The sequence below is a fragment of the Ylistrum balloti genome, unplaced genomic scaffold (genome assembly GCF_031769215.1).
Source record: "Ylistrum balloti isolate Yb309-2 unplaced genomic scaffold, AGI_CSIRO_Ybal_v1 Utg369920, whole genome shotgun sequence".
Taxonomy (NCBI): Eukaryota; Metazoa; Mollusca; class Bivalvia; order Pectinida; family Pectinidae; genus Ylistrum; species Ylistrum balloti.
The window spans coordinates 213,058-232,048 of NW_026782038.1; the positions used below are offsets into that span (position 1 = coordinate 213,058).

At 36.5% G+C, this 18,991-nt stretch overlaps 1 protein-coding gene across 1 annotated transcript; it reads left to right on the forward strand.

Moving 5' to 3' along the window:
* The first annotated feature begins 1,768 nt into the window (after nt 1-1,768).
* Nucleotides 1,769-18,512, forward strand: LOC132546902 (annexin A7-like). The gene is made up of 16 exons (XM_060210629.1): nt 1,769-1,783; nt 3,107-3,308; nt 4,331-4,407; nt 4,893-4,973; nt 5,297-5,341; nt 6,021-6,083; nt 6,736-6,750; nt 8,089-8,329; nt 8,539-8,633; nt 10,251-10,364; nt 10,817-10,907; nt 14,374-14,474; nt 14,950-15,201; nt 16,486-16,561; nt 17,133-17,245; nt 18,387-18,512. The coding sequence occupies exons 1-16, from the start codon at nt 1,769-1,771 to the stop codon at nt 18,510-18,512; spliced, it is 1,707 nt and encodes a 568-aa protein (XP_060066612.1).
* Nucleotides 18,513-18,991: the final 479 nt, after the last annotated feature.

Sequence of the window (18,991 nt, forward strand, 5' to 3'; positions counted from 1 at the left end):
AAAAAAGTCTTAATGATAAATATGAAAAAAAAAATCCCTTGTTGCTTAAATGCTTTTCCTGGGCACCGGCTTTTCTCACTCGATAGATTTTGATAAATGTTCTAGAAAACAATAATACATAACTGAACAAGTTTCTGAAATCCACAATCAATAATTACAAGTCTTACAAACCAGTATACTATCATGTAGTCGGTATTTCCAGCGAAACCTTTCAAATATTATTTTTCAACATTCCTGTTTTTCTCTTCATATATTTTCAATACAAAAAATATATACAAAAGAAACACCAAACATCTTCACTTCACGCATGATATCATGAAAATCATTGATTACATTTGTCCAGCAATGGCGAGGAAAGTTCCCTCCGAAGGCCTGGAGTTTCTTCAGTGGCCACGAAAATTTTGGATCTATATGCATACATACGTATTTACTAAAAGGAAATTTAATAGATCCATATGTATAAGCAGTGTATCATACGTAGTTCTTCATGCCGAAATAAAGACATCGAATCCAAGACCTACACTATGTATATTTATTAGGAATTTATTAGGATATATGATGGACGCAGGCTGGGAATAAGCCTCTGTGTCCATATCTGTAAACGAATTTACAATAAATAATATTCTTACGACGTATATATGTCTCCCAACTTCAAAAAATTAGAACGAAAATCAGTTTTCAGTTAATTACGAATAACGAAAGTTTATCGAAACGGAAAAAATACATTAGAACCAACTTATACACAGATCTAGCAGACGACGCCAGGTAAACTTCCGCCGAGCGTAGCGTCGCTCTCACCTAGATCAACATCAGACAAACTGTTTACCAGTCACTAAGGACTGAATCTTTGGTTCGTAGTATCGTTCTTGTTTATCTTTTCGTTATCACAGGTAAGCCTCTGTATCATTTACCTGCATATGTTTACAGTATCCCATTAAGAAAGTAATTGTCCTAAATTGTTTTCAAATCACAACTCATTTTCTATGGGTTCTATGATTACAATCTATTACACCTTATGCAGTCAGTGCCATGTACTATTATATACTTAAAAGCTAACGTTACATAGGTAGCCAATATATGTGATCTTCAATGCTAAGCGGTTAATTTTGATCAACGTAAAATGAGTGGGCGGGACTAGATAAATGTAGGCAACATCTGACGGGATATCTTTAATATTGATACCATTTTAGAGTATATGGGTTCGAACCCCAGTTTGAATATTGATAACATTTCAGAGTATATGGGTTCGAATCCAAGTTTGAATATTGATAACATTTCAGAGTATATGGGTTCGAATCCAAGTTTGAATATTGATAACATTTCAGAGTATATGGGTTCGAATCAAAGTTTGAATATTGATAACATTTCAGAGTATATGGGTTCGAATCCCAGTTTGAATTTCTTTGATTTCCCTTTATATTTCAATCTGAGAATGATGAAACAGATGAATTCTTATAGTTTTGATTTAACATTTTGTTTACACCTTATTTCTAATAACTTGTGTTTCCTTTGTACAAAGGCCAAGTCTGCTAGTTATCCAAGCAAGTTCCATTTACATGTACCAGTTCTTCCTAAGGAAAATATACCTTCACCATGCAAGAAAGCTGATCAGTAAAATGTTTATAATAATTGATAAATCATGGTACTTGTTAATTTCTATTATGTGTGTACCATTGCTTAACACTGGTTTGCAGTAATTAAAAAAGTTAAACAGTACATAGGAGGTGTGATATTTATGGTTTTATTTCATTTTACAGGGACCTGAAGCATGTCATACTATGGGGTGAGTTGTTACACTTTTTCATAAGGTGCATTAAATGGGAAGCAGATGCAACATCAGTATAGCACCACATTTGAACCTCAAGTGAAGATCCAAAGTTATCAATCAGTACAATTCTCAGCTAGGATGGTGAAAATTATGGGCAAGTTTTAAGGTCGTCGCAGTAATCTCATTATATTTCTTTGTGCAATAAGAAGTTGAATGTGTTTGATACTCTTTAGTTTCCCTGTTCTGTTATTGTATCCCATGTTCTCATTTGAAAACTTGACATTACTTACTTGGATTGACCAAGATTTAAATGGCAGGTGTCATCAATGAAGCAGAAGACACTTACTCTTCCAGAACTCCTGGCACTTTTTCAGGAGTCTTTATATCAATCTTTCTGTTGTTCATTCTTTGCCCTAGTTTTATTGAAATAGAGTTTATATTGTGATTCTGGTGAGATGTTTGGTATATTTTTAAATACTGTGTGTCTATATTCATGATCAAAGATCAGCTGCAAGCTAGCTATAGGTTATTTATAGCCTGGACAGAATTTTAACCACAAAAAGATTGTCTTTGCAGAAAGGATGTAAAATGTGTTTTGAAATTAGTTCTTGAAGTTGTTGATGTTGTTGTTTTATGAATATATGTATATAAGATCAATAGATTAAAAAGAAAATGTAAGATGGCATGTTTTATAAGACATTTTGGAACCATTTCATGCACATAATACTACACTTCTCCTCTGTTTGGAAGAAACTTGTTATCGTCTACTGTTCAATTTATCTCTCTTTGTCTGTACTTTTGAAGTCTAAGGTGTTCATTTCATGAAATGACTGAAAAGATTTTTAAATATTTTCAGTTATTCCATGGAAGATGTTAGTGTTGGCAACTAATTTCCTATAATATTCTAAATCCTGGAAGTTTGTATTTTAGTTTCATTTCCAGTACCACCATGACTTCCTCTTTAGGCCTTTTTGTTTGAAGACGCATCATACACACCCCTATAAGTGTCCTTGACACTTTGATCATATTTTCTTGTTGTTTCTGGGAAATGAGATCCTATATAATTTTCCCAAAATTGCTTTGCAGATCATGTGACAAGCTTCTCACATTAATTTGACTTGAAACAGTCGATGAATCAAAAAATATTTGAACTGAGAAATTTTCAAAGGAAATAAGATTTAGGTATATGAAGAATGTCAATTAAGTTGAAAACTATGGTATAAACCTGGTTTAGCCTAGCAAGCTTCCTACATTTGTATAATTTGTGCTAGATAGTATAGACATAGGAACTTTTCCATGTTTTCTCAATTTACAATTCTGTTTCATTCTTGGTTTCAGAGTAACTACGGTGGAGGAGGTTATGGAGCTTATGGTGGTGGAGCATACCCACCCCCTAATAGTGGCCCCCCTCCCCCACCAGGCTATGGAGGATATGGGGGTGGCACTGCCTATAATGTGAATTCATATGGTGGATATGGTGGGGGATATTCTGTAGGCTCAGCTCCTCCCCCTGGGGGACAACATGGCGCATATGGAGGGGGTGAGTTACAAATATGAGCAGAATTCACCTGAACATAGCTGAAAGTGTGAAATCTTTCATTCAAATGTCTTGGTCAAAGTTTGGATCTTTTACCTTGCAATTTATTATCATGTAGCCTGAGGTTTGTAGAAATCAACCTCATAGTCAAATGAAAAGTGTCAAGGTCATTTTATAGCATGTTAGAAATGAGAGGTCAACTGACCAAAGGTCATAGGTTAATTACGCCAAATCCTGAGCATGCATAATTACTTCTGCATGATGGAGATATCCTGCAGTCAGATATACATGAGGACCCATATTCTAATTAAGTATCTGTCAGGTTGTCTCACCATCTAGTTAGTGTTTTAGACAAAATGTTCCTGGTTTGTGTACCATCCAGCTGATGTTTTGATATCTTACCTCCTATCTAGCCAGTTATTGCATACTGTTCTGGACTTATGCAACTAAATCAATCACTGTTATGTTATTACTTAGCATTTAAGCTAATAGTATTGATATTTTAAGTTCAACTCAAGTAACAACTGTCTTGATTCATAGAAGCATACCTGTCAAAGGCTACAAATGGCATAGTTAATTAGGATAAACGTCATCTCGACTTTCATCTTCATTAGAAGTCAACAACCTGAAGTTCAAAAATGAAACTAGCCACCCACTCAGGGAAAAAAAACAACATTTTACACCTGTCTAAATCTCCCTCACATACATTAAAATGTGTTAAAGCCAAATAATTGCAGATTGTTATCATACATTATAAATTTAAACCCCTCAGAGGGCACAATCTTTTACCAAATATCAATTTAGGTAGGAACTCTAAGTAGATGAAAGAGAATCCAAGTTGCTCATTGGTTGATTTAGTAGCGAGAGTTTTCCCGGGAGTATGAACCATCATAATACGATAATACACAGAAATAAACATGATTGATGAATAATTAAAAGTTTTTAACAAATATTTTGATTTGGACAGTAGAGGTATGATAGATCAACTCAATTTCTAGCACTGACACATCTCCCTGTATTTTCAGGATATCAGAGTGGCGCTGTGGCTGGCTTTACTGTCCCTGCTGTCCAACAGTGTTCCTACCAAGGAGCAATGCCCCAGGTCTGTCTATATATCTAAACTCAGGCTTACACTAAAAAACAATAACTTATAACACAAGGTACATTTACATGATGTCTTATGAATATAAGTTCAGCTGAATCATTTTTTTTTTTTTTTTAAACAGGAAAATTTAGATGACTTATTAATCACTGTTCTTCAATAAAGTAAATTAAGATTTCACTGAAGAAGAGATCAAAATTCTAAAATCATATGCTATACCAAAATGTTTTCATATTTCAGGTATTCATAATCTTTAACTCAAATGTTCCAGTCCGACAAAGTATCCCTTTTCCAAATTAATGTTGCTCCAACATAGCACATGTAGACAAATTGAAAATAATGCTAAATTAGAAGCAGGTTGTTTTACACAATTTTTTTCAAATTATTTACATTCTGTTGAATAGTTTGGTTATTCAGTGGAGAGAATATTACCATTTAAAAGTTTGATTATTGTCATTTATTGAGATACTTACTGATTATTACAGCAACAACCGATGCCACAATCTGTCAATTATGATTCCTACAACAACATGATGATACAGCAACAGATGCAAATGCAGCAAATGGTAAGTGTTCAAGGTCATACAGTCTAGCACTGTTTTCAAGGTCACATTTACAGTAAATTATATATATGCTACAAATTGTTGGCATTAAGGTTGTAAGCAATTTCATGTTGGTCTGCAAATATAGATTAATTTGTCCTGAAGTGTATGTTTACAGTTCAAGATCACACACGATATTTTACAAATATAACACTGTACAACGTAGTTGTGTTTTGGATATCATTTGGTTGTGTGTAGCGATGATTTTGTGTTCTACTGTAACATAATTGTAAATTAGTGTGATATTCACATACACTGAAATAATATTCTGTATATTGTACATGTAGTTTCAGCAACAAGCCAAAGCACAGAGGAAGATGATGAGAAAACAGGTAAAACTATTTCTTGTTAAGTTGACCTTTATAAAATCATCTGTTCTTTCTTCAATTCTCATAAGTGCATGTGTATGTAAAGTGCATAATTCACACTTCAGACAAATCGAAAAACACAACACATAGCTTTCAACTTCATAGAAACTTAAATATATTCAATTTTATTTAATGCGCATTACCTGATTTGCTAGATTCACTATATTTGACCTCTCAGCAAAAGGATGTCTGCTAGATACTATGATGAAACTTACAAAGAGTAAACTCCTGGTTGAGAACAGATTCAGTTGAAGTAGAGGTCTATTCTCCATATGAGCCACCCTTCTCCCATGAACAGTTTTCTGACATTTGAGTTAACATTGCCCATTCTCAGCCCCCATCCGCTGTTAATCTTATCACTAAACCATCAATGTACTGACAAAATGAAAACAAAGGGCAGTAACTCTGGGAGGTCAGACTGATATTGCCTTGATGCTTTGAATTGCACAATTTCACTCAAGCAATTCCAAAGAAGGAAACTTACCCTCTCAGCCTTCAGGTTGACTCCTGAAGATTAATCCCCATTTACACATTTATGCTTTGTTGGATATGGAAGGTTTTCCCACTTTTCCTTTGCAAATGCTTGTCTTATTCTGCTGAACATTGTAAGCCACATATGATGTCAGTATTGATTATCTTACAGAGAAGGCAGCAACAACAACAAGAGGAAGAGGAAGAAGAAGAGGAAGAAGAAGAAGAGGAACAGGTAAATAGGCAATAAGAATAACTTATACACTACCAACCCATGTGACTACTTTTATTAATTGTCTCCATTTTAACTGTTTGAAAGTCACATGCACAATAAGTTGTTTTTCTCACACATTGCTGTCTTACAGCTTTATTGAAACTTAGAATATTTCAAGCAGCAGAAAGTATAGTACCTATCTGGCAGGATGGATTATTCATCAAAAATTCAATAGAGTAAATATCAGTCTATTGTGATCCTGTAACTTTGCTGTCATTTACAAATCAGTATCAGGGTTATAATGAGTCACATTTTCTGCTTCTTTACAAATGTACATTATTGGTTTAGCTTCATTGGAATTATTTATATTATATCTCTGTTTTGAATCATTCACTTAAGTAAATCAGTTGTATGAAATAATTTAAGTGGTATAATTGAATCACTTGTTTGATTGCTGTGTTAACTGATTTTTTGATTGATATTTTCCACTTGTTCTATGAAGACTTGAAACACTGTATGTAACTTGCACACCTATTAAACACTACATGATATTGATGTTATTATGTCAATGTATTTCCTGTTGTAACAAACCAGGCAACTTAGCATGTTTCTTTTTATTTTCATACATAATCCTACATGCCTTAAATTTTACTCCCTTTAATTTCAATTGCAGTCTACATCGTCAGGGGTAAGTGGAAATTATTCTTTGTGTGTAGGGATCTTGCTCTTTGTTATACAATTAATGATGTTTTTTCATGACATTTGAATTCATATGTCCATGAACTATTAAATTAGTATAAGTAGATTTATTGAGCTACATTTGTCCATGAAATCAAGGGTCCGTGGAATGTTATTTGTTGAGAAACCACAAAAATGTGTGACTAGGGACTAGGGACTAAGAAGTGGGCCCTAAAAAGGGGAAGTTAGACAAGATTTTGCTTCAAAATGCTACTCTTTCCTAATGTTTAAATGGATTTCGACCAAATTTATTCTGAAACATCATGGAGAATGGAGAATCATGTCTTCAATTCAAAAAGTTGATCAACCTCCAGTTGATAGAAATGACCTTGATCTGCTTGAAAGGTCACAGGGATCAAATATGTTTAAATCTTTAAATGACTTCTACTCAATAACTAAAAGGACCAAAACCAAAAGGCCAAAAATGATGATATTATGCCAGTTGCATGCTAGTATGTAGGGCTACCAACTTTGTAAATATGAATGACATTGACCCACTTTCATGGTCACATGTATCAAATGTGTTAAAATGTTTAAATGACTTTTTCGCAAAACCTGAAAGGACCAAGGTGCTGATAATTAACCAACTTTCACAGTCACAGGGGTCAGATGTGTTGAAATGCTTAAGCAACTTCTCATCAATAACCAAAAGGCCAAGGGTCTTAATATTGGGCCTGTAGCTTGCTTTTTCAACAAGAAATATTTCTGAACTAATGGCAATTGTGTAGTGTTTGTATAGAGAATATGATTTCAAACTTGCAGAAAATGTCTTGATAAACCAACAATATCTTCTATGTAAGCTGTAGAGAAGTTGAGCAATTTATTTTAGGCCTATTTGGCCTCTTTCATTTATAGGTCTTTATAGTCAGATGACTGTTAGGCCCATTGGCCTCTTATTATTTATTCATTTCTTTATTCATTTATCTCTTTATATACTGTATAATAAACTCTGTTACTTAAAAAGAGACAGAGAAAAACTTCTGGATCATTTTGAATTACTTTATAAAAATAGCACATGACAAAAAAGCTTGTATGGTCCTTGTAAGTTTGTTACATTTAAGATTTGCAGTAGGGTTTCTTGTCGGCCAATGCTTTGGATGTGTGACATCATAGCTACATGTATTGCATTGTTAAAACTATTTTTCAGGTACAATACTAAGTTGATATATTGATACTAGGTTGTGATACATTGCCAGATTCACTAAATGTCCACTAACATTACCCTAATTGCAATCATACATCATAGATATTTTATGGTTCAACTGATATTGTCTGTTTAACTTAACAGGGACTGACTGATGAGGTGAAGGCACACCTGAAGAATGTGTACAAAACAGAATGCTGGAAACGCCTACAGCTATCTGGAACCTTTGATATGACCTCTGGTACTGTGACAGCCTTGCAGGTTTACCCAAAGGAAGACCCAGTCGTAGCATTCCTCCTCAGTGAGGAAGATGAAGACGTCACAGGGCAAAAGTGGAACGCTGAGCATGACTCCAGATACCTCAGATGGGCTATGAAAGGTTTAGGTCTGTAATTTTGTTGATAAATGTATCTTCACTTTAAAATTCCCTATACCAGTTATCCAGACTATATAGTATTAATTTCATAACAAAACACTCTTGTCAGTTAACTCATAATTTTGTGTTGACACTTGCAGAATGTGATTATCTTTCCTTTCTTACCATACATAATAAATAAACAATATAGAATTGAGATCCTTGTATTATCATTACAGGAACAAATGAGGATGCAATTATCCATGTTGTCGTTACCAGATCAAATGAACAGAGACAAAAGCTCAAGAAAGCATTCAAAACAGCTTATGGAAGGGTATGTGGGTTTGGGGTGGGGGAAAGGGTTCATTATATTACAGGCATAATACCCCATCAAGGCTTGATCTCCACTGAGGGGCTGCAAAAGCTCAGTCTGTCAGAGCATCGGCCAACAAAATGTCAGGCAAAGGTCCAAGGTGATAGTTAGTGTTTCACAGGAAGCTGTGAAACAAACCAATCTGTGGTAGTCATAGATGTTTAGTCCACCATCATCAGATGATGGGCTATTCAAATCGTCCATTGTCAGTGGTCTGTCGCTCTGTCCGTCCATAATCAATTTTTGTTATCACTATTTCTGAATGAATTTTTCTCATATTTCAACTTCCATTGATCCCTAGCTGTGCCCTCTCAATTTTGGGTCTGACAATTGGCCATCTTGGATTTTGCTTAGTAATGTTTGTCATGGCTATTTTTCAACAAGTACTGAATGGATCACTCTCAAATTTCATATGTAGGTTTTTCTTTGTCCTTAGTTGTACCATTTGACTTTGGAACTGATTGGAGAAACAATATGACAGACAGTTGGCCATTTTGGATTTTTACAATGAAGTCTGTTATAGCTATATCTTGAGAAGTACTTGATGGATCTATGTAGATTTCCCTTGGTCCCTAGGTGTGTCCATTTGATTTTGGGACTGATTGGCAACAGCCATGTTGGATTTTGACTTTAAAATTTTGTTATTGCTGTTTCTTGAGAAATACCTGATGGATCTCTCAAATTTAATATGTAGGTTCCTCTTGGTCCCTTCTTGTGCCCATTTGACTTTGGGACTGATCAGAAAAACAAAATTACTGACAGGTGGCCATCTTCATTTTGGCAGTTAAAGAATATTATCACTATTTCTGCAAAGGAATGTTCAAATTTTGTATCATTAAAAGCAAAAACAGAGGAGAGAAGAGGAAAGATGGGAAAAGATCCCAATTTAATAGAACTAATAAAGATCAAATGATGGTGGGTCCCAAGATCCCTCTCGGATCTCTTTTACCCTAATTGCTCTGGATGACCTCCTGTATGTTGTTCAGTGAGGTAGCTTCCAGCTGCTACAAGAAGATTAACCCAGCAAACAAAATCTCTAGTGAAAGATGTCCATTCCTACATTACATTGAGGTGCCATCTTGAATACTTAACAGCAAGTGTAACTAAACACAAAATTAATTTAAGAAATCCCAACATATTTGTAATAATGTCAAGTTTGTTTTTCTGGTTCTTCAAATTTTTGCGGTTTTACCAAAAGTTCAAACTAAAACGGATTTTCTTTTAACAGAAGTCATGAAATGAACATTAAATTCCTTTGTTCAACTTATTTTCAAGATATCTGTATTTTACAGTTTTATTTCATCTTTGAAAAAAGTTTGAAAAATAGAGTGGAGCCCCTTGAAAATCATTAGCAACAGTAGCTGGAAATAAAATACATGTAATGGGATTTATCACTCTTTTTTGTTTCATATTTCCTTAAGGTGTAAGCCTATATATGATATTCCATAACATATTTTAAACCACCTATGAAGTGATATTGATACATTAGTTATTCAATTTATATTGCAGCATAACACTACCCTAACTTTGTTAGCATATTAAGGATTATAACCCGACACCTCACAATTTTCTGTACAGGATTTGATTGAAGATATCAATGGTGAGCTCAGTGGAAATTTCCGTGGAGCTGTTCTCGGCTTGTTTGTTCCTCCAGCTAAATATGATGCTTGGTCCATTAAGGAGGCTATATATGTGAGTTATATAAATGTTTTAATATCATGTACTTCACCATTTATTTACTTGCTGGAACACAGAAAATTTTATGGACAAAATGTGAGTGTTTAAAAGCTGGATCTAATGACCATAATTGTCTATGATTAGTGTTTCATAGTTAATGACTGCACATTCATTTTATTTATTTTTTTAATGTTACTGCTTATTGATTACGCAATATGATTTTCATTTCTTGTAAAATTTACAGTGTGTATCAATCATGTGTATATAGATTATCACTGTCGAATGTAAAACTGTTAAACTAGAACAAGTAATAAAGACAAATTTTTATGATCCTTAAGAAGAACAGAACAACCATTTTCGCAATTAAAAAATAGATTGAAAATGTACAGGTATTAATGTGTAGAAGTGTATTAGTTTATCAAATACACAGTAGGATCATTTTAAAACCTCAATGTTATATTACACAGGGAGCTGGGACAGATGAACGCAGCTTAATTGAGATCTTGATGACTAGGACTAATGCTCAAATACTTGAAATGCGGGAATGTTATGGAAATGGTTAGTAAATGTAACGATTCCTCATTATTAGGATACAGGAAACTAAAGTGGAAGTATTGTAGGGAGTCTGCTATACAAGTCTGTACAACAAGACAAGGAGCACATCAAAGCAGACATTTACTATCACAGTGTTCAAGACTAATGTGTTAAAAATCATCACATATTTTAACATTTCTACATGTATGGTTAAGCCCCTCTGATATCCATGAAAGAGTTTACACTTGAAACAGTGTCCTGGGTTTAAAACATCTGGAATTAAGCTTTTGGCTTTGAAACAGATAATTGAATGGTGTGAGAAATATAACACAAAGATATTGATCGTTGTTTTGATATCTTTATTATGCAGTTTTGTTTGATATTTTATGAATGGAATTATAGCTAAGCAGATATTTTGCCATTTTAAAACATGAATACCTTACGTCTCTGGTCACATAGTACATGTCTTTGTCTGTATAACTTCAATTCTTCCTACACCAGATAACTCAGACTCCACCTACACCAGATAACTTAGACTCCTCCTACATCAGATAACTTAGACTCCTCCTACACCAGATAACTTAGACTCCTACACCAGATAACTCAGACTCCTAAACCATAAAACTTAGACTCCTCCTACATCAGATAACTTAGACTCCTACACCAGATAACTCAGACTCCTAAACCATAAAACTTAGACTCCTCCTACACCAGATAACTTAGACTCCTCCTACACCAGATAACTTAGACTCCTCCTACACCAGATAACTTAGACTCCTCCTACACCATAAAACTTAGACTCCTCCTACACCATAAAACTTAGACTCCTCCAACACCATAAAACTTAGACTCCTCCTACAACAGTTAACTTAGACTCCTACATCAGATAACTCGGTCTCCTACACCAGATAACTCAGACTCCTACACCAGATAACTTAGACTCCTCCTACATCAGATAACTTAGACTCCTCCTACACCAGATAACTCAGACTCCTACACCAGATAACTTAGACTCCTCCTACATCAGATAACTTAGACTCCTCCTACACCATAAAACTTAGACTCCTCCTACAACAGTTAACTTAGACTCCTACATCAGATAACTCGGTCTCCTACACCAGATAACTCAGACTCCTAAACCATAAAACTTAGACTCCTCCTACATCAGATAACTTAGACTCCTACACCAGATAACTCAGACTCCTAAACCATAAAACTTAGACTCCTCCTATATCAGATAACTTAGACTCCTCCTACACCAGATAACTTAGACTCCTCCTACACCAGATAACTCAGACTCCTCCTACACCAGATAACTCAGACTCCTCCTACACCAGATAACTCAGACTCCTACACCAGATAACTCAGACTCCTACACCAGATAACGTAGACTCCTCATACACCAGATAACATAGACTCCTCCTACACCAGATAACTCAGACTCCTCCTACACCAGATAACTCAGACTCCTACACCAGATAACTCAGACTCCTACACCAGATAACTTAGACTCCTCCTACATCAGATAACTTAGACTCCTACACCAGATAACTCAGACTCCTACACCAGATAACGTAGACTCCTCATACACCAGATAACATAGACTCCTCCTACACCAGATAACTCAGACTCCTCCTACACCAGATAACTCAGACTCCTACACCAGATAACTCAGACTCCTACACCAGATAACTTAGACTCCTCCTACACCAGATAACTCAGACTCCTCCTACACCAGTTAATTTAGACTCCTCCTACACCAGATAACTTAGACTCCTCCTACACCAGATAACTCAGACTCCTACACCATAAAACTTAGACTCCTCCTACATCAGATAACTTAGACTCCTACACCAGATAACTCAGACTCCTACACCAGATAACTCAGACTCCTCCTACACCAGATAACTTAGACTCCTCCTACACCAGATAACTTAGACTCCTCCTACACCAGTTAATTTAGACTCCTCCTACACCAGATAACTCAGACTCCTACACCAGATAACTCAGACTCCTACACCATAAAACTTAGACTCCTCCTACATCAGATAACTTAGACTCCTACACCAGATAACTCAGACTCCTACACCAGATAACTCAGACTCCTCCTACACCAGATAACTTAGACTCCTCCTACACCAGATAACTTAGACTCCTCCTACACCAGTTAATTTAGACTCCTCCTACACCAGATAACTCAGACTCCTACACCAGATAACTCAGACTCCTACACCAGATAACTCAGACTCCTACACCAGATAACTCAGACTCCTCCTACACCAGATAACTCAGACTCCTCCTACACCAGATAACTCAGACTCCTCCTACACCAGATAACTCAGACTCCTACACCAGATAACTCAGACTCCTACACCAGATAACTCAGACTCCTCCTACACCAGTTAATTTAGACTCCTCCTACACCAGATAACTCAGACTCCTACACCAGATAACTCAGACTCCTCCTACACCAGATAACTCAGACTCCTCCTACACCAGATAACTTAGACTCCTCCTACACCAGATAACTCAGACTCCTACACCAGATAACTCAGACTCCTACACCAGATAACTCAGACTCCTCCTACACCAGATAACTTAGACTCCTCCTACACCAGATAACTCAGACTCCTCCTACACCATAAAACTTAGACTCCTCCTACACCAGATAACTCAGACTCCTCCTACACCAGATAAATCAGACTCCTATACCAGATAACTCAGACTCCTACACCAGATAACTCAGACTCCTCCTACACCAGATAACTCATACTCCTACACCAGATAATTTAGACTCCTCCTACACCAGATAACTCAGACTCCTCCTACACCAGATAACTCAGACTCCTACACCAGATAAGATAACTCAGACTCCTCCTACACCAGATAACTCAGACTCCTCCTACACCAGATAACTTAGACTCCTCCTACACCAGATAACTCAGACTCCTACACCAGATAATTTAGACTCCTCCTACACCAGATAACTCAGACTCCTCCTACACCAGATAACTCAGACTCCTACACCAGATAACTCAGACTCCTACACCAGATAACTCAGACTCCTCCTACACCAGATAACTCAGACTCCTCCTACACCAGATAACTTAGACTCCTCCTACACCAGATAACTCAGACTCCTCCTACACCAGTTAATTTAGACTCCTCCTACACCAGATAACTTAGACTCCTCCTACACCAGATAACTCAGACTCCTACACCATAAAACTTAGACTCCTCCTACATCAGATAACTTAGACTCCTACACCAGATAACTCAGACTCCTACACCAGATAACTCAGACTCCTCCTACACCAGATAACTTAGACTCCTCCTACACCAGATAACTTAGACTCCTCCTACACCAGTTAACTCAGACTCCTACACCAGATAACTCAGACTCCTCCTACACCAAAGTTTATCTGTATGCCTTTTAAAAGTTCGTTTTTATTGTCATCTTTGAAATTATTGATTAATTTCTTCTGAGCAGTTGTAAGTCCGAATCGTAAGGTAACAGAAAACAAGATTGAAGACGACATTAGGGATGATACATCCGGGGACTTCAAGCGTCTCCTCATCTCAGCAGCCCAGGTATAATTACCCTATATTACAGAGGATAAGCTCTAACTATACTAGGTCTTCTATAGTAGTGTTTCATGATTTTCATTTCAAAAGATTACAAGCTGACATCAGCTCCTTACCACTTTCATTAACAAGACTGTTTCAGTCTTTCCTTACAGAGTACAGTGTTTATGCATATGTATATTTCAAATTTCAAAAAATCATCATGCTTCCTACAGAGTGTATAGAGTACATGACCTATTAATTATTGCCCCAATAAACATTTGTACATTTTTCATCTGGTTTAACAGTTTGGAAGGTCTACAACCATACAATGTACTACAATGTAACTTCATTGATATTGGTAACATCTTAGAAGTACACATATATCATATATCTTATTTATCTCCAGTTTTGACATAGTATAGAATCACACAAATGATGCAAGTTGTGTGGTCTATAACAGAATAAGTATTTAATTATAATTGGTTCCAAAACTTTCCAGGGAGGACGGAGTGAGATCATTGATGAGCAGCTGGAGAATGCAATTATAGAGATAGAGCGGGATGGGGAAGGCACTGGACTATTCCAGGTTGACTACAATAAGCTAGCTAATATGGACCAAGCAAAGAGAGATGCCAAAAAACTGTATAAGGCAGGAGAGGATAAATGGGGTACTGATGAAGAAACCTTCATCAGAATTTTTGCAACCCGAGATCCATATCAGCTTCGGGCAACCTGGGATGAGTATGTCAAGGTAAGGTATAATTCTTGTTGCTGAGTGTGTCTCATGTTTTTAGATACTGGATCCAGTTCTACTTGTCATGACTCTGGGGTCCGAGCCTAAGCCAATAGTGCTTTCACCAAGGCCCTTCTGGCTTAAACTTTCTGTGCAGCCAGGGATTCAGTGGCCTCGATTCATAGGAATGGAGGCCCTGGGATTCTTGGTTTCACATCCCCCGACACTCATAAGATATCCCTAGCCCGGTAACCTGCCTTTCATGTACAGGATTTAGTACCTGCTGGGGCAGAAGGACAACCTGGCACTGGGGAATCTGCCTTCCATATAAAGGATGTGGTTCCTCCAGGGAGGGAAAGATGATCTTGCTATGCCAAGCTGAAGGCAGCCAGGTACACCTTCCCTAAAGGATAGGGGAAGTGGAAGGATCAGGTGGGGAGTAACAGCCATCTAAGGGTACCCTTCGGTCTGCAACCTCACTCTGTAGGATAGGGGTGATACCTGCTGTCATTCCTGCAGGTCTTGGATACTACTTGAGTGCTATGCAGTGGGGGAGGTAAGAATAAACCTTACGTCCAAGTGTGAGTGTGCAGTACAGTGTGCCCAACCTGTCATCAGAAGACCACTGCAGCACAGGTTACAGTTCTTACGTCAGCCATACAAGCCCCCTGTGGCCACCAGATCCCTACTAGTTGTCCTCCACTGTAGGGATGGGAAAACAGGAGAATCTCCACTGAGGCTTTCCTTTGCTTTAGGAAGCTGACAGGGGCCCAGGACATGACAGAGCACTGGCACTGTTTCATCAGGTCCTGGGACAAGTTGCAACTCTAGTTAACCAAGCTGCCTGGGTTGTACCTCAGGATGACTGCCCTGTCACTCCAGAAGGACCCCTCACATCAGGTTCTGGCATGGTTTGACTCCAGAAGGTCACTGCTGAAGTCAGACTCTCCATACCTTAGCTATCTGGTTTTTGCTTTTGTAAATAAGTGAAATTTTCCCAAAGAAATCAATCTTTCTATTACTTTTGACTGGTAATGTGTAGATATATTCATTTACCAAATGAAAGGTGTCATTTGTTTTCTTTGGATTATGAGCTCATGGTATAGACACTATATCACTCTAGGTTATGAACTTAAAAAAATGATTACTTATTGTCATTCCAGGTCTAGTTTCATTAAAAGCACACACTCACCACTGTCTTGCATTATGAATCACTATTAGTGTTCTTTGTCATTGTTTTTCATCAATCCAGTGTTGTATAAACATCAAATACTAAAAATTGTTTGTTCTGATTACACACAGATTACTCAACGCGATATTTTGAACTCCATTGATCGAGAAACATCTGGAAACTTTAAGAAAGCACTCTACACCATAGGTAAGATATGATTGACTTATAGTTTATTATCCTTGTGATCTTTCTGTCATGAAATTATCAATATTTGATTATTTATTAACATAGCCATGTTAATTGTTTACACGTTTACTGTAAACCTCCATCATTTGTATTACACTATTAAAGTCCCAGAACCAGGTCCATTTTGCCATATTTAAATGGCACTTAAATGTTTACATTGCATTTCTTTTGTTTTTATTTTATAACATTACTTGATATAAGTTCTGAGCTCCTAAGACCAAGAGACTAAGCTGGTGTCATGAGAGGGATGTGTATGCATGCTCTGTGCTTATTCCTAAGTAAAAATTTGTTGTATATAAATCATGTTAATCAACTACTTATCGTTGTGTCGGTGGAAGTCTGAGAAAGGGGAAGGAAACTCTAAAATCAGCATTTTATTGTATAAGAACTGTTAAAGACAATATGAGAGTGATGAAATGTACTTGTAATTCTATCACATAGTGACCAGTATTCCCTTGTATAGTGACTGGTATTTCCCTTGTATTATGACCAGTATTTCCCTTGTATAGTGACCAGTATTTCTTTCAAATAGTGGCCAGTATTCGTTGCCGTCCAATGTTCTTTGCTGATCGATTAGTGGATTGCATGAAAGGCCTGGGAACCAATGATGATGATCTCATTCGTATCATAGTGTCCAGATCTGAGGTATGTATAGTTTTGACTACTGACAGGTTTATTCTCACCAAGATAATCAACTGTACTGTTGAATAAAGAATATGGTTAAAGTCAGATGAACAGGGAAAATAAAGAAATTAAAAAGAGTAAAGAAAATACAAGAAGATCGATTCTCAAGTCCTTTCAGAGTTAGCTCTTTAGGTGAAAATTTGTCCCCAAAGAAATGTCAAACATTCAAATACCATAACAATAAGCCTTCTTGTATGTTTCTTCCTTTATGCAGTAATTATAATGTCCTGTCAATGATTTCCTTCCTAGAATTACAGATGGTCTTTTAAAAGTCCATTTGATTCTTCGATAGATTATTTTGACTTTTATTTGGCTTTTTCGTTGACCTGTAACTTAATATGTAACAGAGGCCATTATTTATTGCAATGCTTCCAGTAGGGGTCAAAGTGGGGGCCTCAGACATATTAGGCTTATGCTCAACCGATGAAGCTGAAGAGAAAATATCACTAGCCAAGCAGTATATTGTGGCTAGTATTTGCCAGGGTTACATTTGAACTCCCCCTCCAGGAAAGAACTTGTTTTCAAGTTTCTAGGGGTTATGGTGTTGTTCAATGCTGTTCCAGTCCCAACGTGGGTGCCAGTGTAACAGAGGTCATTATTTATTTCAATGCCACAAGTAGGAATCTAAACCAGAGACCTCAGACTCATAAGGCTTACACAATTAGTTGGTTGAGCTAAAGAAAAGTGTTCCCTAGACGATAAGTCTGTTTTGGCCAGTATTTTCCAGGGTCACCTTACAGTACCTACCTGGTAACTCCTTATCAACCCATTTAAACATTTAAAACAAAGGATGAAAAAGCAGATGCTTTTGATTGTCCAACTAAAATATTTCTTAAGTCAACATATTTGGAGATTCAACAGGATGCCTAAAAACAAAACAACTACTTTCACATACATTGGAATTAACAGAAACTTAACTGTGTACTAGATCCTCTATATTTAGAATCTACAGCAATCCGATAAGACACACACACATCCAGGCCTATGATAATGCTATTCAAGAAACCATTACGCAGTTGGAATTTAATGTTTATACATGCATGTACATGATTTTTACAAAAATAACAATAAAAGTTTTAATGCACTGTATAAATATTTTCAGATTGACATGGTACAGATAAAGCAGTGTTTCCTCGAAAAGACCAAGCAAACTTTGTGGAAATGGATACAGGATGACTGTAGTGGTGATTACAAGAAACTCCTACAGCGTATTGTTGGACAAAACTGAATGAAGGGACACAACTCTGCCAGAGATAAATCTCCTGACAGTTTTTCAGTGCTTTATATGAATATTTTTCTATACATGTATTGTTCTGTATTAATATTGATCTTTTGTTGACTGATCTAATTTTAGAATCTATAAAACTTGCGAGATTAGTTATTAAGCTCTTCATTGCAAGGGTTTTGAAAGATATTAATTTTTACTTCACATGTTAAAAAAAACTGATTATTAAACTTGTTTACTACATGATTTGTATTTATAAAGAGAGAAAAAAATATGCAAGTCTACTTTCGGCCGAAAAGATAATTTCAAAAAACACTTTTGGAAGACGCACCCATTTAACAAAATAGAACCGGAAATAATAGAGGATAAGACAAGGGAACACACACCGCCGGCTAAATGGAATAGACCACCACAAAGTATGCCCAGAAAACTTTTGGAACTGGCCAAATTCAAAGTAAAACCAGCCACAGGTATAACCCCTG